Genomic DNA, 25,605 nt, shown 5'->3' on the forward strand with positions numbered 1-25,605 from the left:
ATTTGTTGAAAGACTATTTTCCCTATTAAATAGTCTTGGCCCCCTTGTCAAAAATCAATTGACCTTTGTCCCAGTTTGGCCTGCTAAAAAAATAAACTAAAAAATAACTGAATAACAAACATTTCTGAACAACAAACATTTCTTCTCACAATTCCAGAAACTGGGAAGTTCAAGATTAAGGGGTGTTAGTCAGTTTTCTGCCTTTATAACAAAATACCTGAGCTAATCATCATATAAAGAGAAAACTTTATTTGGGCTCAGAGTTTGGAGGCTCTAGTTCATGACTGATTGGCCCTACTCCTTTGGGAACAATGGCAAGGCAGCAAATCATGGAAGGAGCAAATCTACAAAGAAAAATCAGAGGTAGGGACTGGAGTCCAAATCCCCTTCAAGGGCGGCACACTCCCAGTAGATCTCCCTCTAGGCTCCACCTCCTAAAGTTTCCACCACCTCCCACTAAGGCTATCCTGGGGACCACGCCTTTTGGGGACACTCAAGATTCATACTAAGTGTTGTTGGGTCTGTGTCTGGCACAATACCACCTCTTGGTTTATAAGTAGTTTAACTGTGGGTGTCACTCTTATGACCTAATTACCTCCCAAAGGTCCCATCTCCAAATATGTTTTCACTGGGGATTATGGTTTCAACATATAAATGGTAAGGAGGGTCGGACACAGATATTTAGACTATATGTGAGAGTTTATTTCTGGGGTCTGTTTTCTAGTCCATCGGTTTATATGTCCTTATGACAGTATCACCCTGTTTTTATTACTGTACCTTTGTAGTAAATTCTCAAATCAAGAAGTATGTGTCCTCTAATTTTTTTCTTTTTAAGAATTGTTTTGGATGTTTGGAGTCTCTTGAAATTCCATATGAATTTTAGGATAAGCTTTTCAATTTCTTCAAAATATGCCATTAGGTTTTTGATAGGGACTGAATTATATCTGTAGACCAATCCTTTAGGTAGTATTTTCATCTTAGCAAGTAAGTCTTCCAGTAGGATCTTTCCATTCATTTGTCTTTTTTTCCTCTAAGCAGTTGTTTTGTAGCTGTAATTAATTTCTTTTCTATTTGCCCTTCCTTTTTTTTTGTTTTTTTTTTTTGTTTGTTTGTTTGTTTGTTTGTTTTGGTAGTGGGTAGTGGGGATAAAATCAAGGTGGAGTACTTTACTACTGAGCTATATCCCCAGCTTTTTATTTTGAGACAGGGTCTCACTAAGTTGCTTAGAGCCTCACTAAATTGCTGAGGTTGGCCTCAAACTTGTGATCCTCCTGACTCAGCTTTCTGAGTTACTGGAATCACAGGTGTGCACCACCATACCCTGCTTGTCCTTCCTTCTCAAACTGTCTCTATCAGCCACCATTTGTTGACATATCAGAAGCCAGTGAAAAGTGTCTTATACATTTATATGCTTTGATTCACACTGTTCATTATCCCATGGTTTTCTAAATTTTTGGTTCTGCACTCATAGTTGTCAATCACATTTAAATTCTTGAATTCCGGGTACTATTCAGCAGCTTGGTCTGTCTGTTCTTGTTCTTTGGCTATACTTTGACTTTTCAAGTATTCTACTACTAGATTTAAGAATTCTTACATCTTCCTGATATGAAAAGAAGCCAGGCATCTGGTTCATGTCTGTACTCTGAAAAGTCATCAATATTTTTTTCCAATGAAAATGGAATGGTTTTCCACTCTCAAAGAATAGAGAAATGCTGTTTAACTAGATGTTCACTGGTATTTAAGTGAAATGATTCCTGTGCTGGGATAGATTGTTAGTTGACTGATTGCTTTCATATGCATTTGAGTCAAAAGAATGTGACTCATTATGAAATAAAGAATCTACCAAAATTTAAGGGTTCTAAACACAGTTCAAGCAATTTCATTACATTTATGTTACACTTCTTTTTAGTTACTTGACTTTAAATTGCTTGCACTGAAGTAATGGTTATATTTTGTCAGCTTTCTTTTCTAAAATTTGCATTTTTAATAAAAATTGAGTAATTATAAGGTGGATTGAACTTTCCCTATTCCATGAGATTAGAGTCCTGTTTGATATGGTTTACCCAGTAAGTAAAGGGTCTTCTAAAGAGTAAGCTTGTAACTATATAATTAGAATATTTTTGTTCAAGGTGTTTAAGTTTAGGGAAAAAAGTTTTCAACCAAATGAAGCTGCACTGTGATTCAGATGTAAATCATGACCCTCCCTCACCCTCCCAGCCTTACCTCCACCTCTAATTTTCAGTGGTCTCATATCATTAGCCATCAAAGTCTTGCCTTTGAATCTCCATTTTACTTGTTAATGTTAAGATATTAGTGATATGTTAAGTTTTAGTTTCCTCAAATGTGAAAAATTAGGAAAAAGCCTTAATTAGATATGGAAAAGTATTAAATGCTGAATAATACATGGAGTTATACAGCTGTTTATTTTGAAGGAATTTTACAAAAGAAATAAACGTGTTAATTGTTCTTTATATTATCTGTGAACTTGGAGTTACAAGAAATCCCAAAGGTAGGGGTTTTATCATTTGCCACCTAAACCCGAAATCAGCCAATGGTAACTGATTTGGGGAAGAACTCAGCACAGAATAGCCTGGAATGTATAGTCCTAGAATTATAGTGCAGCTCTATATGATCAATTACATTTATTAAACTACCAATAGTTCTAAGTTAAAAATTAGACCCAAAAAGTAAATGGATTAATCCGACAATATTTTATATTCAAGGTTTATTATATTCTGTTCAACAGAAATGTACATCAGAACATTCATCCAGAAAACCAAGAGCTAGTAAGGGTACTTCGCGAACAACTTCAAACAGAACAGGTACTGTTGTGTAACATGCATGTTTATGTAAGGAGTAGATATTGTAATTCCTCTTAGATGTATAGTCGTGATGAAACATGGGCTTCTTTCCTGCTTCAGATTGCCTTCAATTGTTCTATAGATTGTATGTTTTCAGATTAAGAATACTGGCCTAGTCTTAATCTATTCAGGTGTTTACCTGTTTTGTTTTTTATTAACTTGCTTTAAGAGAGAATGGTTTTTCTATTATTTATTTGTATAGAAATAATCACTGTAATTGGCCTTAACTGAAATGTAGTAGAAAGCTATTTTCTAAAACACATACACCCTAAGACCTTCAAAGAAATGTTTGTCCCGCTCCTGTTTTTCCAGTGATCACAGTTAACAGAACTAGTTAGAAAAAGAAGAAAACTTCTTCTTGGCCTCTACTTTTGACCAGAAATCTCTTAAGAACCAGAAACAATATGGTTATGGAGGTCCAAATAAGTGGGATATTATATACCTTCATACCTATATTACTAACGTCAAAAATAAAAAATTTAGCTGGGCTTGATAGCACATGCCTGTGATCAGGAGACTGAGCCAGGAGGATCCTAAGTTCTGAGCTATTCTAGGCAACATAGTGAAAACCTGTCTCAAATGAAAAATGAAAAGGATGTAGCTCAGTGGTAAAGCACCTCTGGGTTTGATCCCCAGTACCAAAAAAGAAAGAAAGAAAGAAAGATAAAGTTTTGATTGCTTTCCTACCCAAACTTTAGTTCCAATGAAGGCTTATAATTTATCCATTCACCAAATATATTTCAAACTTCTATCATATCTCCGACATTGTTGTAGGCATTGGGAATTCAATTGTGAACTAAAAACTAAACAGACAAAAATTCATACCCTCGTGAAACTTCATCAATTCGAGAATAGATTAAGCATATTAGTAGCACTCTGTTCCGAAGCAATTGTTATCAATAATTCATGTTGGGATAATGTTTTATGATTTATAAACATGCTAAGTATGGCAATTATTATCATTTGTATTAACACATTAGATTACTAAGGTTTACTTAAATTCACACTAGCAGTTACATTAATGGGTTCAGCTATACTGGATTCCCAAATAGAAGTGAATCTTCTGGATTTCTTTGTACCACAGACCCATTTGTCCACTTCCCAGCTTCCTCAGGCATGGCATTATTCCTCTTGGAACTAGAACAAAGTTAATGACTTAGCCTATTCTGTATTGTCCAACGTAATAGCCACTAGCCACTTGTGGCTATTTAAACTTAATTTAAATAAAATTTAAAATTCAGTACTTTAGGGTTGGGTAGATTACTCAGTTGGTAGAGTGCTTCCTCAAAAGCACAAGGCCCTGGGTTCAATCCCCAGCACTGCAAAAAAAAAAAAAAAAAATTCAGTACTTTAGGCACAATAGGCACATGTGGCTAGCGGCTGCCAAAGTGGGTAGCACAGATAAAGTTTTCTATTATTACAGAAAGTTCTATTGAACTTTTGAAAAAGCACTGTTTTTTTTTTTTTTTTTTTTTTTGGTCAATATCTAAAAAAAAAATGAGAAATGATGGAAAGGAGAACATTAAGTGCTTACATTTTTCTTTTTGTACTATTAAAACTGGCATGAATAATTACAGTCAGTATCTGGGTGTGACCTTAAATTACAGAATATTCTGATAACTTAGCAGAGATTTAAAATTTAGAGTAACTTAGAGGAAATGTGAAATTTAAATTATGGTTTATAATATTGGGAAACAAGGATCTTTGGTTCATTATCATTAACTCATTTTTAATACATTTGATATTTTTAAAGTTAGATGTTTTAATGCCAGCTACTTTGTTTATAAGGTATGTGCTGAGTGGTATAAAACAGGTTTTGATAAATGTTTTACAAGATAAGCATTTCATACCAATACTGGACACTTTCCCAAGTCCTGAGGTACTACAGTGGGTCTTACAGATGAAGTCCTTGCATTCATGGCACTCTTTTCTAGTGGGATCTTTGATATCTGGATTCTTCTTATTCTGGCAATTCAACACTCCTGTTCGATCACAACACAACTATGTGAAGGTCTGAGTTCAAGTTACCAGTGATCTTAAATGTTTCTTCTTCCAAAATGAGGAAATATTCTTTTCTGAAAGTTTAACTCTGATCTTGTGTAAGGTATAGCATATATGCATTGTGCAACTCTTTGTCAGGAAGACAGCTATTAAAACCGAAAAAAAAAAAAAACGGTTAAAAATGAAAGAAAGCTAATCCTTAGAAAATATTTTGACACTTCTTTTTCTCCTTTTGGAAAAAGGTACCGGAGATGGAATCCAAGGCGTCATGGATGCTAAACAGGTGCCTTAAAACTACATCTCCAGCCTGACATTCCTTACTCTTCAGCTTATATATTAGCTCAGCCTTGTTCTATTCAAAATAACTTATTTGGAAAGGCTAAAAGAGAAATGCTTAAGTTAATCTAGATTTATTTCTTTAATTGTGTTCAGGAGGGAAGGTAGATAGCTTACAGCTTAACCAGAACAACAATATAGCTTCATAACTTGTCAGATTTATAAGAGACCTTAAACTATTTCATATCTAAAAATTGATGAGGATTATGCACTATTGACAGTGTTCTTTCTTTCTGTTTTCCCTCAGTGCTGGGGAATAGAACCCAAAGCCTTGCACATGCTAAGCAAGTACTCTACCACTGAACTATACCTCCTGCTCTTTTTAGTTTTTTATTAGGAGACAGGTTCTTGCTAAATTGTTGAGATTAGCCTTGAACTTGCAGTCCTCTTGTCTCAGCCTCCCAATTAGCTGGATTACAAGCGTGTGCCACCACACCTGGCTCGACAGTATTCTTAAATCTAATTTAACATGAACAATTTTGAATGCTCTGTATATAAGTATGTACACATATCTTCTTATCAGGATGCACCTGCTGCTGCTCGACAACAATTCTACACTGACATGTACTGTCCAATCTGTTTACATCAAGCTTCCTTACCTGTTGAAACAAACTGTGGACATCTTTTTTGTGGTAAGCAAACAATGCTATACTTGGTAGAAGTAACTATTTAAATCAAAGACCTATATGTATACATAGGCTGGATCCCTGATTTCCCGTTTGTCACATTTTACATTTCCTAAGTAATAAAATTGCCTCTGATATCCTGCTGTACTTGTCATCCAAGTGTATTTAGCATCTGAATAATCAACAATATATGTATATTTTTTCTATTTAGAATATAATTTAGCATTTGTGGGTTCAAAGGTTAAAAAAATAATTGTTCAGCTTCTCAGTCAATCCTTTTCTTTGCATAGTAATTCAAGTATGTCAATAGCATTGAGGAGTCACTGAATCTCAACTTGTTCTTCATTCTTAGTAGTTTCATTTTTCATCCTACCCAGGGCAGAAACGTTTTTCTCTTAAGAACCCTGTCCAAGACCTTCTCTTAGCTCTACTATCTCTACTTACTCTCAGTTAGTACAAAGTTCTTAGTTTACCTCTCTTTTTGACCTCAGGAAAGTTGGAGAAGGACAATGAGAAATCTAAAACAGTGGGAGTACTAAACTCACATTGATGCTTTCTTCATCACTGGTTTTTTGACCCTCCAAAAAGATTTCATAGAGAATAATGACACATCATATTATCATTGCTTGTTATAGCTATACAAGATTGGAGGGATGCCCACATGTACAGGACATACTTCGTCATAAATGAGAAAATGAAGGCTTCAGACAGTAAGAAACTTTATAAAGGGTATCCTAACTGCTAAGCAACAGAGCTGTGTTCTGTTACAGTGAATGAAGAATAATAGCAACAGATAATCACCTTATGTGCATTTGTAACCCACATTATTTTACTTAATTCTCTAGAAGGCTCGTGAGGTCTTAAACCTTGGTCTATCTTTAAGTCCTGTGCTCAGTTCTATATGTGATTGATGGTTTACATGATGGTGAACACTCCAAGAACTGTCTACTTAGATTTATCTAATCATTAGTCCTATTTTTTTTTTTTTTTTTGTTAATAGTACTGCTTTGTGTTTCTTGTGAAGTTGAATAACTAGGGTTTTTATTTTTAACCTTTGTATATACACTAAATAAAAGTGCATAACAGGTAAAGCACTAAATCACAAGCACTCTACCTTATCACCTCAGACATATCAAAATTCTTTTTTTTTTTTTTTTGGTGGGGGGACAGTGACTCTTTAAGTTACCAAAGCTGACCTAGAATTTGTAATTTTCCTGCCTCAGCCTCCTGAATAGCTGGAATTATAGGCATGTGTCACCATGCCTAGCAAGGTGGAGTCTTAATTATTCCCAAAATGTACCAAATATTCATATACAATGATCCTATAAATTGTTTTTCTCCCTTTTTTATCATATTTGATAAAAAGGATAGAATTATTTATTTTTTTTTAGTTGTAGATGGACATAATATCTTTACTTATTTATTTTTACGTGGTGCTGAGGATCAAATCCAGTGCCTTGCACATACAAGACAAGCACTCTACCACTAAGCTGCAGCCCCCAGCCCCAAAAGCATAGAATTCTTAAATACATTATTATTTATGCTGAGGAGAATGACTTAAATATTTAAATACCAATCATGCAATGCTGGGTTTTCTATGTACCTCGTCCTCATCCCATCTTGCATCATCCATTAATATCAACCTCTTCACTAAGTACCTAACGAATTATAAAGCATTTGTATCTGTTTTTTTAGTTTTGTAGTTATCTGTTGGAAATGCTAATTTGAGCAGCAAAATAATGGATGATCAGATGGGGAAATATTAATAGCCATCAGAGACAGCAGAAAGCTTTCTCCTCTCAAACCTTTGGTAGATATTCCTAATCAATTTGACACTCTTCGCTTTTGAGTCTGGATATGTCCTCATTCATCCTCTAGCACAGTCCTCCAGGAAGGTGTTAACAATCAGGGAAACAAGATGAATTGTTTGCCAAGCCAGGTATAGCTAATTCACTGAATAGATAACCCTGTCAAATGAAAGGTGGCTTGTGTTGTGTAATTGGTTTTACCTCTGGGTCTATGGTATTAGGGTAGATTGCTTCTGATACCCTGCTGTACTTCTTAAGCACTTTGATTTAGTGTCTGTAGGCTCAAAGATTTAAAGAAGAAAAGAAAACCTACTTACTCAACTCCCCAATAAACAAATATATTTCTTTGGGTAGGAGTTCAAGTATATTAATACTATGTATTACAGGAGCACTTTGGCTGAATTCCTACATAAAAAAAATACACCTGTTACATTTTAGTGCACTAAGAATAAATAGCAACAGATGTCAACTTACTTTCATTTGTAACACACATTATTTTATTTAATGATGCAGCAGGCTTATGAGATCTCATCACTTTATAAATAAACAGATTCAGAGATATTGTGACCCAGATGAAAGCTGAGTCATCTCTCTCACCACTCTATTCACATGAAAACATTTTTATGTGACGGGGAGAGTTGAGGAAAAGGAAAACATCAAGCATTTAATAGCAGATTTAAATGAATGGAGTGTTTGATTTTCTAGGCTACAGTTTTTCAGTGCAGGTAGGTGGCCATGACATAATTTGTAAAACAAGGACACCTAACATCCTAATTTGTGAAAAAGCTATGAGCTTAAATGAGTTTAACATTATGTTGAAACACATTGACTTGTTCGGTGAAAAAGTAGATAAAAAAAGATGACATTGTAAAAAATGGTAATAGTACTAACAGATTAATGAATTTTGTTTTCATATAGTTTCTATTTGAAAATCAGATTGCTCAAAGTACTTAAAAATGTTATCTAATACAGCATTCTGTGAGGGTAGAGATATCAGATGATTGTTCAGCTTTTAAACTCATCTTTAAATTGGTGAACTTGTTCCCCACAGGCTCTCTAATGTACATTTGGGACAGCCTCTGCTTATCTGTTTGCTCACCATAATGCTCACATTGACCATGCCCCTAGCATCTCTTGCTGTTCATAAAACCCAAACTGTCCTCTCTCATGTTTTCTGCCTATCTAAATCATATGTATCTCACAAAGTTCAATTTGGATCCTTTCTTCTCTGCAAGTTACTCTCTAATGCATCCCTCTCTGTACTTCTTTTTATTTAATGTTAACCAGCTCAAGATTTAGCTACCTTCTGCCAGACTTGGTGTCCCTCACCTGTAACCCCAGTACTTGGGAGGCTGAGGCAGGAGGATTTTAAGTTTGAAGCCAGACTTAGCAATTTAGTAAGACCATGTCTCAAAAATTTTTTTAGAAAAGCTAGGGATGTAGGTCAGTGATAGAGTGCCCCTTGGGTTGAATCCCCAGTACCACAACAAAAATTTTAAAAAGATTTAGGTATCTTCTAACATATTTAAATACATCACTTTGCTCCTCAATAGAGTTACCATTGCTTATTCTGAATTCTGATCTGGAGGAATAACAATAAGGAACACAGGAGGTCTAAGCTAGTTGCTAAGGTGAGAGTAAGAATACAGGGAAGATTTTGGAGGTAGAAGGGAGACTTATTCACACTTAGTGTCATGGGAAAAGAAATGTCTCTGAAAAGAGGGTCCCAAAGAGTTCTCAGAGCAGGGACTTGACTCAGTGGGGTCCTTGACATACTATATGATGGAAAAGAATTTCAGCACATATTTGTAGAGGCAGAGATTTATTTAGGAAAGCAAGAAATATGCTTTCAAGAGAGAAGATGGGCCATTTCAAGAGAGCTGCATTTGGGGGGTTCCCAGCTATTTTAAAGGAAACTTGGTGAAAAATGGATCTGAGAAGTTATGTAGGTCATCAGTGGAGATCTCAAGATGAATGTCCATGTCCTTTCTGACTTTTTTCTACCTGTTTTTTTTTTTGTTTGTTTGTTTGTTTGTTTTATTCCATCCTACCTCATTTAGCACCTTGTTCAGATTTGCCTATGGGACTTTGAGAGGGTCAAGATTACAGGTATTCTGCAAAGATCAGTTGGCCTAAAGATTAGTACTTATCCACTTAACTCTCCTACCACTTTTTGAGGTCACATAAACTTGCTTTAGGCAATGTTGCCCATCTTTACCTGTTTTGCTGCTCTTGAATATCTTCAAGCAGAAAAAACAAATTCATATCGTAAAGAGTTGATTCAATTATCGAACTGGATTTTAAACTTTCTTAGGGCAGAGAGCATATAATATTTGCTTTTGATTCCTTGCTTATACTACTTAGTTACTATTAATACTTCCAGAATATGGTTATCTAAACTCTTAAAAAATGAAAGTTGTGTTTTTGTAACATACATGTCAAATTTGGAACAGTTTTTGCTGTGATTTGTTGATTGTCTTATTTACAGTGATGTTTACTGTTTTATTTATTTTAGATAGGAAATAAAGTATTTTCTGTGAAGTCTATTTACAATATGGAAGCAGTTAATATTTGGCTTTGAGTAAATAAAAATGTTGCTTAACTAATACTTTAAATAAAAATACTTTTTAATGGCTGGGAATTATTATTATGTTTGAATTTGTGTAGAGTTGGTAGGATGGAGTAAAACTCTGGATGGAAGACAGGGGCTAACATAGACGCTGCTGGGCAGGCACTCTACCCCAGCTATACTTCCAGCCCCTAAAAACTATTTTTAAATTAGGTGACACTGTTAAATATTTGAAGCTTTCTCAGGATATATGGACTTTAAAACATCAGTATTAACGTTTTCTTTTTTCCATTAGGTACCTGCATTATTGCATACTGGAGATACGGTTCATGGCTTGGGGCAATAAGTTGTCCAATCTGTAGACAAACGGTAATACTTTATATCCAGAAAGCATCATTTATGATACTTCCATTTTACAAACTTTGTTTTTGTATTTAAATTTTGAATTCTTTTTATTTTTTAGCAGAACTTCATTTATCCAAAGCTGCTGTAATTTTACTTGATTAACAAAAGAACACATCATTAAGATCCACAAAAAAGGGCATTCTATTTGAAATCCTACAGTTGTGAAAACTGAATCTTGCCCAAATCATAAGTCTTTATTGTAATGCCAGTAAAGAAATATCTGAATTAGCTAATCATGCTTAAGCATATATCTCCTATATATACTTATGGAAAAAACTCTTTTCTTTTTTTACTTACACTTAATCTGCCCTTTTTTAATTTAGGTCCCAATATCTTTAAATGTTGTATAACAATTTTTTCATATTTTTCATTTCAATGTTTAATATGTAACAATATTTACACATTAGACAATTACAGTGAGTGTAGAATCCACCTCTAAAAGGACGCAGTAAGTTTTTATAAGTGTAAATTTGAAGACTAAAATGTTAGCACAGATGAAATGTGCCAGTTTTCTCCATTTCTTTAATAAGCTGCAGAAACAAGTGAACAATTCTGAAAAACTAAAGTTCTTAGTTTTTTATACAGTTTAGTCTATCAATTATATAGCTTTCATAATTTCCTTTATATTTATTTTTCATTTAAAATATATAATTTTCTGGTAACAATTATGAACATTTAAAAAATAGCATTTTCTTTATAAGTCTTCCAGTATGCAAAACAAAGTCCTAAAAAGGATAGAGAACTTCCAAGTAAGGATGTCTAGTTGAATGGACACTTTCACTTTTCTCCCTCTTGAAACCCCACTAAAACAGTACAGAGAATTTTATAAAGGCATAAATCCAAGAGACCAAAAAATAATATAAAACGATAGAAGCAGCAATAATTTTTCAAAAATTCTTTGTGAAATATAAAAGCCATTAAAAACATGCATACAATACAAAGAAGTACAGCTCATTAAATTATTACAAAGCAACACTCCAGCAATTATTATTAGACGGAAAACTAGAAACTAGCCAACATCCCCAGAAGCACCCCTAGGCCTCCTTCCAAACCCCCACCCACTCCTTGTGTAGAAGTAGCTACTATTTTACTTTTATGGTAGGCATTCCCTTGATTTTGTAAATAGTTTTCTTACTTCAGCATGCATGTATAAAATTTTTAGTTTTGTCTGATCTTGAACTTTTTGTAACAAATACATACAGTGTGCATTGTTTATGTGTCTGTGTGTATACACACACACACACACACACACACACACACGCACACACACGTATGCCTTTCAGCCTTTATTCTTGCTGTCCATTTCCCCCATCACTATTGGGGTTTTTTGTTTGTTTTGAGCAGAGAGGGAGGTCCAGGTCTTCTTTCTTGTTTCTATAGTTCCAAATTCTGTCTCATTTACAGTTTATTTTCTCAAATAATCAGGAGGAAAACTGATTTTTTTCATATTGCCTCTCTGGCTAATTTGATGTATGACACAAGGCAGTCAACACTGAGCTAATTTGCCAATACCACTTCTTACCATCTTTTGCCATTTTCCAGGAACATAGAGACCAGGTAGTAGGTCTTACATTAAAGATTTCATTCCACCACCTGTCCCTCTCTTTGACTGTACCCACAACTTTTCATAGGACATATGTATGTTAGCAGTGGTATCTTTTGTACCACCCATAAATTCACTAAAGGCTAATAAGGTAGAGATGAAGGTGTGTAATAGCTATTGGTTTCCTAATTGTAGAGTGATTCATCCTAGACACAAGACAGATGACTGGTACTGCTCCACCTCCTCTCTCATGGGGCTCTTTTAGTAAATGATCATAGAAATAATGTACAGGTTCTTTGCCTCTGACTGGAACACACTCATCACTTCTCTCTGTACATTAGCACACAAACAGTTCTACCCATATTCCATGGTTTAGCTTTAAGTTTTAATCTTTGTAGACACCCAGGCCAAAAGTCCTTACTCTCAAAGCATCCTTATAACACCTCCCACGGTACCGTAGAACAAGCTGTGGAACAGATCTTTTATTTAGAGTCCTGAAATCACCCAGGGGAAGGTCTGTATCGTCTTCATCTTTTTTGTACAGGTTGCACTAATACAGTGGCTGGCCAACAGTAGGTGCCCAATTTGATGTTTATTGAAAGAATGCATTTTTATTAACATATCTGTGAAGGAAGAGATGGCATTATCTGTATTCCTACCCCCTTCTGAGCTTAGTCACTCCTTTGCTTAGGTATTTGGAAAGCATCTAGGCAGTGAGAAACCCTGGTTTAACAGCTTGAACTCAGGAAAGATAAAAACAACAGCTGAGATGAGATGATTTAAATCTGTTCCTACTCCTTCCCATTTTTATCTCATCACATAACTCATCAATGACCATTTTCTATAGGTTGTTGTATTTTTGAATTTATTTTTCAAGATCTGTCATCTTCAAATTATCCCAATGTGGTCCCAGGACATTTGTGGCTCCTTCTTCTCAAAACCATGAAGGTAGCAGGATGAAATGTGGTTCTATAATAGCACCAAGAATTACATTTTTTATGTGGTTCATATACACAACAGAATATTATTCAGCCATAAAAAATAATGAAATCCTGTCATTTGCAGCAACACAGATGGAACTGGAGAATATTTTGTTAAATGAAATCTGGCACAGAAAGACAAATACCACATATTCTTACTTACATGTAGAAGCTAAAATTTGATTTCAAAAAAATAGACAATAGTGATTACCGGAGCCTAAGAAGGGTACAGGGTAGGAAAGAACAGAGAAACTATGATTAACCGGTAGAGGTTCAGTTATGTAGGAGGAATAACCTCTAATGTTTTCAAGGACAGTGGGATAACTGTGACTGACAACAGTTACTTGAATATTTCAGAATAGCTTGTAAAGAGTATCTTGAATGTTCCTAACCTAAAGAAATGTTAACTATCTGAGGCAGTAGGTCTGCTAATTACCCTGATATTAGTATTACCCATTTTATATATGTACTGAAATTCATACTGCATCCCATAAATATGTCTAACTACTATGTGTCAACTTAAATTAAAAATATATTTTTAAAAAGAAATTCTTCGATCCCCACAAAAAAAAAAAAAAAAAAAAATTTTTTTTTTTTTTTTTATTGTAGCAGATTTTGGTGTTAGAGAGTTGGTCCTTGCAATAACTTAATCTCTCTATTATGGTAGCAAAGATATAACAAATACCAGTGAGAATATGGAATCATTACTTTAATACCAAAGCAGAAAGGCCTAGTTTTTCCCTCTTAATGTGATAGGTGTATATATTTTTTCAATAGGTATATATATATATATATATATATATATATATATATATACACACCTATATATATGTATAAAATATGTTTTATAACATAAATATATGACAAAAAATATATATATTTTATGTCACTTTACTCCTGAATGTTTTCTTATCATCCTCACATCCTCAAGTGAGGATTTGCTCAAATTGAGAACTACTGAACTTATCCCTGGTGTGGACAGGATAATACTAGGTCCAGTGTTTGGATATGGTACCTATTTCATCTTACTTGCATTTGCATTAGATTTTATTATAAGGCAATAATAACTTACTTGTCCCCCTCCATGTTGCCTTTTATTAAAATAAATGAGTGAAATATAAATTCAGAACCTTTTTCTATTCTATTGAATAATAACAAAGTGAAAAAAAGTAATAATACAGAAGGTATAACAGCTTTTTTTCCTGTAACGTACAGGTAACTTTACTCCTAACAGTATTTGATGAAGATGATCAGTCTCAGGATGTTGTAAGATTACATCAAGATATTAATGATTATAACCGGAGATTCTCAGGGCAGCCCAGATCTGTAAGTAATGTTACAGCAGGTACAAGTTTAGAGGGAACCAGTATACTTTTTGTAAAGTGAAATTTACTGACAAGTATTCTTTGACTATGAAAAATTTTATTGTGTTGTGACAAGGTTTTACCTTCATCATTGTTAACCACTTAGTTATAGCTTTTCCAAAGGCCATGGTTTGCTTTCATAAAAAAACAAACAAAAAGTGTCATACACATCTTCATGAAAGAGAAACTAGCGAAAAAGAAAAAGAACGATGGAAAGAAAAAAATCAGAGGACACTAGAAAATTCTTGACCTCTATGGAATTCTAAATCACAGCTTATCAGAAAACTTACAAGTGAAAACTTCTAGAGAGGGTTTTATACTTGGGTTTTATTCTATTTTATTTACCCTAGTCCTTTGTTTGAAATGTTCCCTTAAATATCTCTGGTTTTGGAGTTTATGTATCTTCTTAGCTATTCTAAAATATCATTTATTTTTGTTTCATTTTTCAAAAACAATTTTTTAAAGAACACATCAATTCTATAGTTCCTTCCCTCCAAAAAAGCATTTGGTAAATTGAAAACTTTTGCATTATACTGACTCATTCTGGTTTTATCAAAATCTAACAAATGATTCTATCAGTATATATATGACTGAGCATGTACTTCAAAAACTAGCATATGGGGCTGGGTATGTAGCTTGCCTCGCAGGCACAAGGCCCTGGGTTCACTCCCCAGCACCACAAAAACAAAAACAAAAACAAACAAACAAAAAAAAAACTAGCATATGTCAAGTGTGGACTTATGTGGGAAGCCCAGATCTCTCTTCTTCTTTTTTTTTTTTTAATATTTTTTAGATATTGATAACCTTTATCTTTATTCATTTATTTATATGTGGTGCTGAGAGTCGAACTCACACACATGCCAGGCAAGTGCTTTACCACTGAGCCACAACCCCAGCCCATAGACCTCTCTTCTGAGAGAGCTCCAGACTCTGTTTATCTAACTATTTAGCTGACATTTCTACCTGAATGTTACATAGGTATTTCAAACTTCACATGTGTCATATTGAACTGATACCTTCCTTGACTCATTCTTTTTCAATCTTGATTTCCTTTAATCTCCATTCTTCTGGTCTGATCTATAAATAAGTTCCATCATTTCTTTTCCTCTTTTTGGGGAGTCCTATTATTTTTGATTCATAACAATGTCCTGATTCACCACTGATGTGATAATGCAAGCCTGCAATCAGAGCTACTCAGGAGGCTAAGGCAAGGAAGAGCACAAGTTCAAGGCCAGCCTGGGCAATAGTTTTAGTCAGCCTTTTTGCTGCTGCAACCAAGAGATCTGAGAAGAACAATTTTAGAGGAAAAGTTCATTTGGTGCTCACAGTTTCAGAGGTCTCGGGTCACAGCCAGCTCCATTGCTCTGGGCCCTAGGTGAAGCAGAGCATCATGGCAGAAGAGTGTGGTAGAGGAAAGCAGCTCAGAACATGGCACAAGGAAGCAGAGAGAGAGAGAGAGAGAGAGAGAGACACACACACATACTACACACTTGGAACAAAATATATACCCTGAAGGCACACCCCAGTGACCCACCTCTTCCAGCCACACCCTACTTCCCTATTAGGGGGTTAATGTACTGATTAGGTTAATATTTTTATAACCCAATATTAATTAGGTTAATATTCTTATAACTCATTTCATCTCTAAACTTTTTGCATTGTCCCATATATGAGTTTTTAACCTTTTTTTCATATCTAAACTATAACAGCAACTTAGCGATACCCTGTCTCAAAACAAAAAAGTGGGGAGTGTGCTGGGTTTGTAGTGCCTGGCATAGCATCCCTGGGTTCATTCCCACTTTATTAAAAAAAAAAAAAAAAAAAAAAGTCCTGTCTACTTCTTCAATCACTTGTACCTATCATACTAGTGCAAGCCACCATGATTTCCTGCTTTGGATAACTGCAGGGGCCTCCTTACTTCTTTATTCTCTGCTCAGCAGCCTAAATAGTATTTTCAGATCATGGTGTTCCTGTGTTTTAAAACTTTCTATTTTTTGGAGTACTGTTTCCACCCCTTTCTGTGGTTTACAAGGCTCTGGTTGATCTGGTCTTCCCTCCCTAACCTCTTATGCCACTTCCTCTCATTTACCATACTTCAGCTACACAGGCCTCCCGTCAGCCCTCAGAATATACTCCTGGTTCTTCCCACTTTAAGACATTCACACATGACATTTCTTCTCCTTGAAATACTTGTCCCTACACTCTATTCATGGCTACCTTCTCATCCCTTGGATGAGAAGTGTCTTAAACAGGCTGTCCTCGGAGAGGCTTCCCCTGACCACCAACTGTATTCTCTAGTTTTGCCTGTGCATGTTGTCTGTACATTTTATTCACGGCATTATCACCAAGAGTACTCTAATCTTGTTTATTCCTTTAGGTAGATTAAAAGTTTCATGAAGGCAAGAACTATACTTATTTACTACTATATTCCCAGTGCCATGTTCAGTGTCTGGGATGTAGATCCTTGAATAAACTGATTTATCATCATGATAAGAATTGATACTGTTGCTCCCAGCCAAAAATATTAAGCTATTAAAGTGGTTCAGTATTAAATGTGTGCTTTGATGCGCGCTTGTTCTTTCTCCTGCAATGTCATGTACCATTTTTGGGTGTTTGAGCAATAAGAAAAACTAAATTTAAACATTGTTGTCCTCCATAATTATTTAGAAGACTCTTCTGCTATTTTGATCCAACATTTTTTTTTTTTCACATACCCTTCAGGGATATCTATAGAATGATTCTTTGAAAATACATCCTGTTTCAAACCCTAAATTATCACTGAACTTAAAAATCATTTTGAGATTTTTATTCATATTTTTAAATGTGAAACATATCATTGCTTAGTTATTTTTGTAGGAGTCAGATATTTAATGAAAAGGCATATTCTATGATCAAGTTATAGTAAAGACAGCTCTTTGATATTCTACCTCCTCCAAAGTTGGAGTTAAGATTATACTTGATATACAAGTGTTTCTTGTAAACCATTTCATATTTCTTGCCTAATTATTACAGATTTTGTATAAATGATACCAACTCAGAATTGAACAAAATATCTCTGATAAATGATAGAAAGCTATTCAGAAGACATACTGGCTGGTCATGAGAATATTTAAAATAGTTTATCACAGACTTCGTGAAAACTATGTAGCTTTTTTTTTTTTTTTTTTTAAGCACTGGGGATATAGCTCAGTTGGTAGAGCGCTTGCCTTGCAAGCATAAGGCCCTGGGTTCGATCCCCAGCACCAAAAAAAAAAAAAAAAAAAAAAAAAAATTTAACGTTTCTTCCATAGAAAAGAGAAAATTAACATAGGAAGTCATTCTAAAAAGATCATTTGTGTTCTGTGACTAGTTTTCCAAAAGGAGTGACAAGAAGATTTTGTCTAGTGGAGGGTTGTTTTTTTTTTAATTTTTACAGACTGCATTTTGATTCATTGTACACAAATGGGGTACATCACTTCGTTTCTATGGTTGTGCACTATGTAGATTCATGCCATTCATGTAATCATACATGTACATAGGGTAATGATGTCTGTCTCATTCCACCATTTTTTGTACCCCCTTTCTCATTTTCCTCTATGTAATCTAAAGTTCCTCCATTCTTCTCTCACCCCCCAAACCCCCAACTCCCATTATATATCATCATCCACTTATCAGGGAAAACATTTGGCCTTTGGTTTTTGGGGATTGGCTTATTTCACTTAGCATAATATTCTCCAGTTCCATCCATTTCTCTGCAAATGCCATTATTATTATTACTCTTTATGGCTGAATAATATTCCATTGTGTAAATATACCACAGTTTCTTTATCCATTCATCTGTTGAAGGGCATCTAGGTTGGTTCCACAATCTAGCTATTGTAAATTGAGCTGCTATAAACATTGATGTGGCTATGTTACTGTGGTACACTAATTATTTTAAGTCCTTGGGTATAAACCGAGGAGTGGGATAACTGGGTCAAAAGGTGGATCCATTCCAAGCTTTCTGAGGATTCTCCACACTGCTTTCCAGAGTGACTGCACCAATTTGCAACACCACCAGTAAAAGTGTGCCTTTTTCCGCACATCCATGCCAACATCATTATTGTTTGTGTTCTTGATAATAGCCTTTCTAATTGGACTAAGATGAGATCAAGCTGTTTTCTCCTCACTCAGTCTTTGCATTTCTCTCTCCTTTGTCCTCTCAGCATATCTGGCACTTGTTAAATATATAGGCAGAGTTAGATTTTTATACAGATCCAAATAACTGAACTATAGGCAGAGGAATAAACAGAAGAAATGATTTCACTGGAAGAAATCAGTTTCACAGCTATTAAACAACCATTGAACTCTGTGTGTCTTTAATGTAAAATACTTAAGATGTTGTTTGGTAATTTACAAAGATTCATATACAATCTATTTTAGTTCTTAATAATCTTTGAGGATTACTTTTTTAAAAACATTTTTTAACTTTTTTAAAAAGTTGTAGATGGACACTATACTTTTGTTTATTTTTATGTGGTGCTGAGCATCAAACCCAGTGCCTTACTCGTTCTAGGCAAGTGCTCTACCATTGAGCCACAATCCCATCCCTGGGAAATTACCTTTTATAAAAATATTTTTAGTTGTAGATGAACATAACAACTTCATTATGTGGTTGTGATGATTGAACCCAGTAACTCGAACGTGCCAGTGCTCTACCACTGGGCCACCACCCCAGCCCAGGGATTACTCTTAATTACTAAATGTTCACTTAGTTGAATTATCTCTAGTAAGTTAAACAACTGTCCCCAAGTTCACCTAGCTAATAATTAATAGAATTCAAACTGTAAAGCTAACACTCGAGCATAAGACTCTGACCGATCCAGTACACTAGTTTCTTGGTTTGGTTTATTTTACTAACTCAAAATAGAAATAACCTGAGTTTTGCATGACTAAGGTTGAATATTCCTTATCTGAAATGCTCTGAAATCCAAAATTCTTTTGGGTGTCCATGAAGACATTTCAGCTTTTGAAGTGTCTCAGATTTCAGAGCATTTTGGATTTTGGAGCATTTTGGATGTCAGATTTTTAAATAAGGAATGTTCAACCTATATATTCTATATTTTAGCCTTGTTGACACTAGTTACTTTTCAGTTTTCTGCAATTAAGACCTATTTTATAAGAACCTAGTAATTAAAGAATGATTTTTAAATGAAACACATAATTAGAAAACATGGTATTCAATCATGTGAAACTCCTTAATTCATTTTAACTGAGTTTGCACATTGCAAGAAAATTATTTATTACCTTGTCATTTTAGATGCTAAATCTTAATATCTGTTTTTCCTCCTACCAGATTATGGAAAGAATCATGGATCTACCTACTTTACTGAGACATGCATTCAGGGAAATGTTTTCAGTTGGGGGTCTTTTCTGGATGTTCCGCATTAGGATAATACTTTGTTTGATGGGAGCTTTTTTCTATCTAATATCACCTCTAGATTTTGTACCTGAAGCCTTGTTTGGAATTCTAGGTTTTCTAGATGATTTCTTTGTCATCTTTTTGTTGCTTATCTACATCTCTATTATGTATCGAGAAGTGATAACCCAAAGGCTAACTAGATAAAAAAAAGTTTGTTAGAATTTGAGCTAACGTGTAAAATCAAACAGAAGGACCTAAGGCAGTGTAAATCATCCAAATATTATCTTACAAGTTTAAAAAAACCATCATAAGACAGATGTTTGATTATCATTTGACAAATGCTTAGCAATATATAACTGGAATTTTTACATGTTGCAAGTTCTAACGTTAAGATCTTAATTATGATTACAGTTGTTATCTTGATAATATGTTGTCTATAAAGTCTCTGGAAAAATATGGAATTATATTAAAAAGGGATACTTTGATATATTTTTTCCCAAAATTAATTACATTAATTGGATATATAGTACAATATTGTCAAATGTACAGTTTATCCAATTTATCCTCCTCAGTGGGTACTCATACAATAATATGTAGCTGTGAAAGTAATCTAAATATTTTGTTACAATAAAATATTGTACAATAGTGGAGAAAAGTCAGTGTTTCTTTTAGTGCTAGCTTTGTACATTTGGAGCAGTTCTGCTTTTCCATTCTGGTATAATTCTTTGTTATCAGCTAAAACTGAAAGAAACTTGAACTTTATAATTTTACTTCATATTTTGGTTTATGGAACACTTTAATCAATAGAATTAAAAAGATGAGAAGCACTTATCTCTAGTTAGCACACTTGATGGTCACAAAACATTTAAACAAGTTTGGTCATTTTTAGGAATAGAAAGATAACTTGTAAAGGGAAATTTTCTTTAGGAACCAGCTGATCCTGTAAACAGAGTGTGATATATTTCTGAGGAAAATGGATCTTCTTGTCTATTACCATCAAAGTCCTTAGGAAGATACTAGGAACATGCTAACCATCTTTGTTTAGCTAGCAACAGAATGGAAAAACTTGGTTGTCTGTTGTCAGAAAATTTTTATAATACTGTTACCTACGTGGCAGCATACAGCCCACATTCACCATGTCTTGTGCAGAATGAGCAATTGTGAAGTGACTGGACAGGGACGTTCTCTTATTTATTTATTTATTTTTTTTCTAATGCCCTTCTCTGCAGTTTTGTCTGAGAAGAGTCATACCACAAGTATTACAAGATCCTTACTTCAGCTGTCATCATTCATGACCAGTTGATGACCAGGAGTCAGTGTTACCTTTGCCACTGCAGTCACTAATCTTATCCTTTAATTTTAGTAAACATATGTATATATAGGGAGATAAAAACCTGTCACATTCTCTCAAGCTAATCAGATTAGCCATCAAATAATAAGATTCTGAATAAAATTTCAATTTGTGTTTACTAGTTTATTTGGACCTAGGACAAAGCTGTTGCTTGCCATAGAAACAATAATGCTTGGACATAGCACATGATTAAAGCAATTTCTCACACAGTTTTCATTTTATCCTTAGGAAAATTCTGTGAGAAAGGCAAGGCATCACCTTTACAAAGATAAAATCCCATGCTGTTGACTATTGTTATTGTTTTGCCTGAAGTTCTGCAGCAGATAAGTAAAGAACTGGCAGATATTTAGATAGACATGAAGACTATTATGAAGAAGAGAAATCAGGAGGAAAAACAGGATCCTTGTGAAGTCTTTCATAATACTTTAGTTCTTCATTTGAGTGAGATAAGTGCTCCTAAGAGAAAAGGTCTAGAAAGATGACACATCAAAGACTTGCTGAAAATTCTATACTTCCAAATCAAATGTCTGAGAGCATATATTGCAGAAGAACATTTTAGCTCACTCTCCAACTTGAGAAGCTAATGAGTAGGAGTTTGTTACATCAGACTGAAAATGCATTTCCTACCTATTACAAATTTGGTATGGGGCAACAGCAATATCATTTTATGAAAGGATTTTATTTTCTGTGCATGTGTTCTGCTCCAAGTGTCACATTTCTGGTTACAACAATTTTATTATTATATTTGGAATTATTACTTTCTTGGTACAGATGTGTTATACCAAATTTGCTACATTACAAAAACACTCCATGGTCTGAAGTCATTATTAAACTGAAAAGGGAATGTTGACATTTTTAGACCTGTTTATTATGTCATCTCTACTGATTACTGATGGCAAAAACAGAAGGGATCCAAGAGAGAATTTGAAGCAAGTAGAGTTAATCAATGTTTTAAACATTATAGAAATACTTCTGTAATTCAGAGTTAGATCTTATAAATCAAAGCAACAGTTTGGATATTTTTAACAATATTAATAACTGTCACAAAATCAGATGGTCCAACCCCAGGAGCAGATCACAACTTGGGCAGCTCTGTGGGGAATAAGACAGGGGAAACAACTGTTCTAACAGCCCACTAGAACAGTGGTTTCAACTCATATAGTTCTCAGTGTTTGAGAGGAACAAGGGAAGAGAGGACATGTACTGATCCCTTGTGGCTATGAAGATACCTACCTCACAGAGTTGGTACAAAGTATTGGTGGTTTGGTTAAAACTTCATGATTTTAGAGTTTGTTAAGCATTTTATTGTTTTGAATAAAAGCAGCATATCTAAAAATTTTTAAAAGGTGTACTTTTTCCATTTCTTTAATATTACTTGCTTTAAAATTCAGAACTCTTGAGCTTTGATTATAATGGTTGCTATGGCTTTTTAAAAATATTTTCCATATATACTCTTTATTATATTCCATACACCACTGTGCACATTTTACTTTTGTACATAAACATTCTTCTATGGGGTTACATCCAAAAAACTATGTATACTGTTTTAACGGCAATTTAAAGCACTTATTCAATGTTAATTTTGGCCATACATGATTTTTTTCTTTTAAGTACAGACCTTGGAACTTAACACCTGCCTTAAGGACAACTCAACTCTGTATTTATGAAATACAAAAAGGGAAAATTTTCCCCCTTTATAAAGTTAACTTCTTTTGAGCTGACAATAATTTTTCATCTTTATAGAGTACATACAGTGTGATGTTTCAGAACATTTATACATTGTGTACTAATCAATTCAGTATATTTAGGTTATCTATCTGAAACATTTATCATCTCTCTGCAAATGTTCATAATCCTTCCCTAGCTACTTCGAATTATATGATAAAAATATTAAGTAATAACCCTATATGATGGAATAATCTTCCCCCCCACCAGGCCCCCACACTTCCTAGCTGTGGGTAACCAACTCTATGATGGCTTTATCTCTAGTGGACATCTAACATCTCATCACATTTTTAATTAATTTTGTTTAGATATTTTTAAATTTTAAAAGTAGTTTAAAAGCTACTAACAGGAGGCAGTACTCAGAGGTATCCTTAAACTTTTGTTGCTATCAGAACCAGCCTACTTTCATGGCCTCAGTACTTGTTGTAAGCATTCAGTCCTTGACTGTACACAAATATGGAGTTTCATCTGCCAGTATCATCCTCATCCACCCAAGTCCTCATCTACTCGGTCCTTTCTAATGTTTATTCTCTCAGACTCTAGACCTCTGAGAGAATATGTGATGGAAGAGAGTTAAGAGGTAAAGATATTTCAAAGTCACTGATATCTAACAGTTTAGATTTTAACAATCTAACAATTTAAAGAAAAAATATAAAAATACTTAATATTCAGATCAAAATAGTAAGAGTTCTAATAATTGTGCAGAAAACCTAGGATTTTTATCTACCTATTACCCTAATCTTTGTTTTACTAACCTTAGAATATTAGAGTTGTAATAGTTTTTACAACTGGCTAGCTTTTATAGTGTTTTCTTTTGAAAGTCAGATGAATACTATGAATAGCTCACCAGAAAAACCTGGTGTATGAGGATGGCCTGCCATAGGTGCAAGGTACCCAAAGACCAAAAAAAGAGGCAGACAGATACAGGACTGCACAAAGCAGTCAGTGGTGATCTAGGGGCAGAGGCATGTCTTGCGTGGCTGCAGTGGACAGATCCCTGCACTCCAAGGAAGGAGGAAGACATCTTCAGTAAAGGGAATGTACTCGGGCTATCTCAAAAACTTAACATTATCAAGTGTTGTTAAGAAACAGTTTGGGCATCAGGAACCAGTACAAAACGCTAGGCTAAGGATCTCAACAACTTTATCCTATAGTTTGAAATGTGTGCCAGAGTCATCTGGAAGCAAAATGACTGTTATGACCAAGATGTCTGTAGTCATATCAAGCTGGATCCTCAAACATATAATTCTGCATTAATTTTCAGGAGATTCAAAGGGCCTGACTATTTGTGGATTCCTGATTTAAACCTCCTCATTTAGTACCACAGCCTTATTCTACAGATGGAAAAAAAATGAGGTCCAGAGAGCCTGAATGCTCTTATCAAAAATATCACAGATTGGGTGGTTTAGTGCAAGATCAAGGTGCCAGCATGGCTGGATTTCGGTGAGGGCTCACTTCTTGTTTTATCTTCAGATGACAGTGAGGGACCACCTTTTTGCTGGCTGTTCTTATAAGGGCCCTAGCCTCATTCATAAGGTTTCCACCCTCATTACCCACATACCTCTGAAGGCCCCGCCTTTAAATACCACCATATTGGGGATTAGGCTTCAACATGTGAATTTTGGGGACACACATTCAATTCACAGCAGTTGGAAAGAAACTATTTTTCTTCAGCCAGGCGTGGTGGCACGTGCCTGTCATTCCAGCAGCTGGGGAGGCTGAAGCAGGAGGATCACAAGTTCAAAGCCAGCCTCAGCAACTTAGTGAGAGGCCCTAAGCAACTTAGCGAGACTCAAAAAAAAAAAAAAAAAAAAAAGACTTCAGACAGAACTTATCTATTTATAATAAATGTGAAAAAAAAACAGCCTTTTAATGTCAAGGGTTATCTTTTTTTCCTACATGGCATTCTATTAGTACATGAATTCAGTTATTGGCCTCTTAGGACAAAAAAATAAGAATTCTAACAAGCATTCTTTAGTTTATTCCTATTTTCTTTCCCTTAAAAGCTACAAAGCTAAGACATATACTGATTTCTGATCTTTACTGAAGGATCAAATGAGATCAAATGAGCATATGAACAAATTTTGCATGTCTTATAGCCCTTTAATAAGCTGTTTCATTAAGAATAAAAAACACCAAAAAATGTTTAAACCATGAGAGTCAATGATGAATTAGTGAACAATCTGTCTGGCCATCACTCTTCATTGCCTCTTTCCCCAGAAGTAACCTCTCCTGACTATAGTTTTACCCATATATTTTTTAACTTTATAAAAAGAATCACATATTTTTTTCTTGTGTGTCTTCAACATTATATATGTAAGAATCACCCACACTGTTGTGGGTTGCAGCTTATTTTGATTGCTGTATATTATTCCATGTGAGCTGTACCACAATTTATTCATTCCAATGTTAATGGACATTTGTTCTGTCTCCATCCAACTTATTTAAAAGGCAGGACAGTCATCTTAAAAAACTAAAAACACCTCCCTACAGTACCCCTTGAGTACTAAGAAGTTATATAAGAAAAAGGCATTTGATCTATGCTTTACCAAAAAATCAATATTCAGTTCAACAAATACTTCTAAAATTATATATAATTCCCCATATTCATAAGCTTACCTTACATTAGAATGTAATTTTATTCAACAGAATAAAA

The 25,605-nt window shown here is 34.5% G+C and overlaps 1 protein-coding gene across 3 annotated transcripts in view; it reads left to right on the plus strand.

Moving 5' to 3' along the window:
• RNF170 (ring finger protein 170) overlaps positions 1–24,730 on the plus strand; it is a 39,006-nt gene extending 14,276 nt beyond the window's left edge. For 2 of the 3 annotated variants that reach the window (XM_079140628.1, XM_079140630.1), the window contains exons 3-7: positions 2,747–2,822; positions 5,722–5,830; positions 10,497–10,570; positions 14,345–14,455; positions 19,808–24,730. In XM_079140628.1, the coding sequence (XP_078996754.1) occupies positions 2,747–2,822; positions 5,722–5,830; positions 10,497–10,570; positions 14,345–14,455; positions 19,808–20,077 (640 nt within the window). In that variant the 3' untranslated portion in view covers positions 20,078–24,730. The remainder of the gene's footprint in view (positions 1–2,746; positions 2,823–5,721; positions 5,831–10,496; positions 10,571–14,344; positions 14,456–19,807) is intronic. The other variant, XM_079140629.1, reaches the window with a different exon arrangement.
• The last annotated feature ends 875 nt before the right edge of the window (positions 24,731–25,605 follow it).

Source organism: Sciurus vulgaris, assembly GCF_902686455.1.
Source record: "Sciurus vulgaris genome assembly, chromosome: 5".
Taxonomy (NCBI): domain Eukaryota; kingdom Metazoa; phylum Chordata; class Mammalia; order Rodentia; family Sciuridae; genus Sciurus; species Sciurus vulgaris.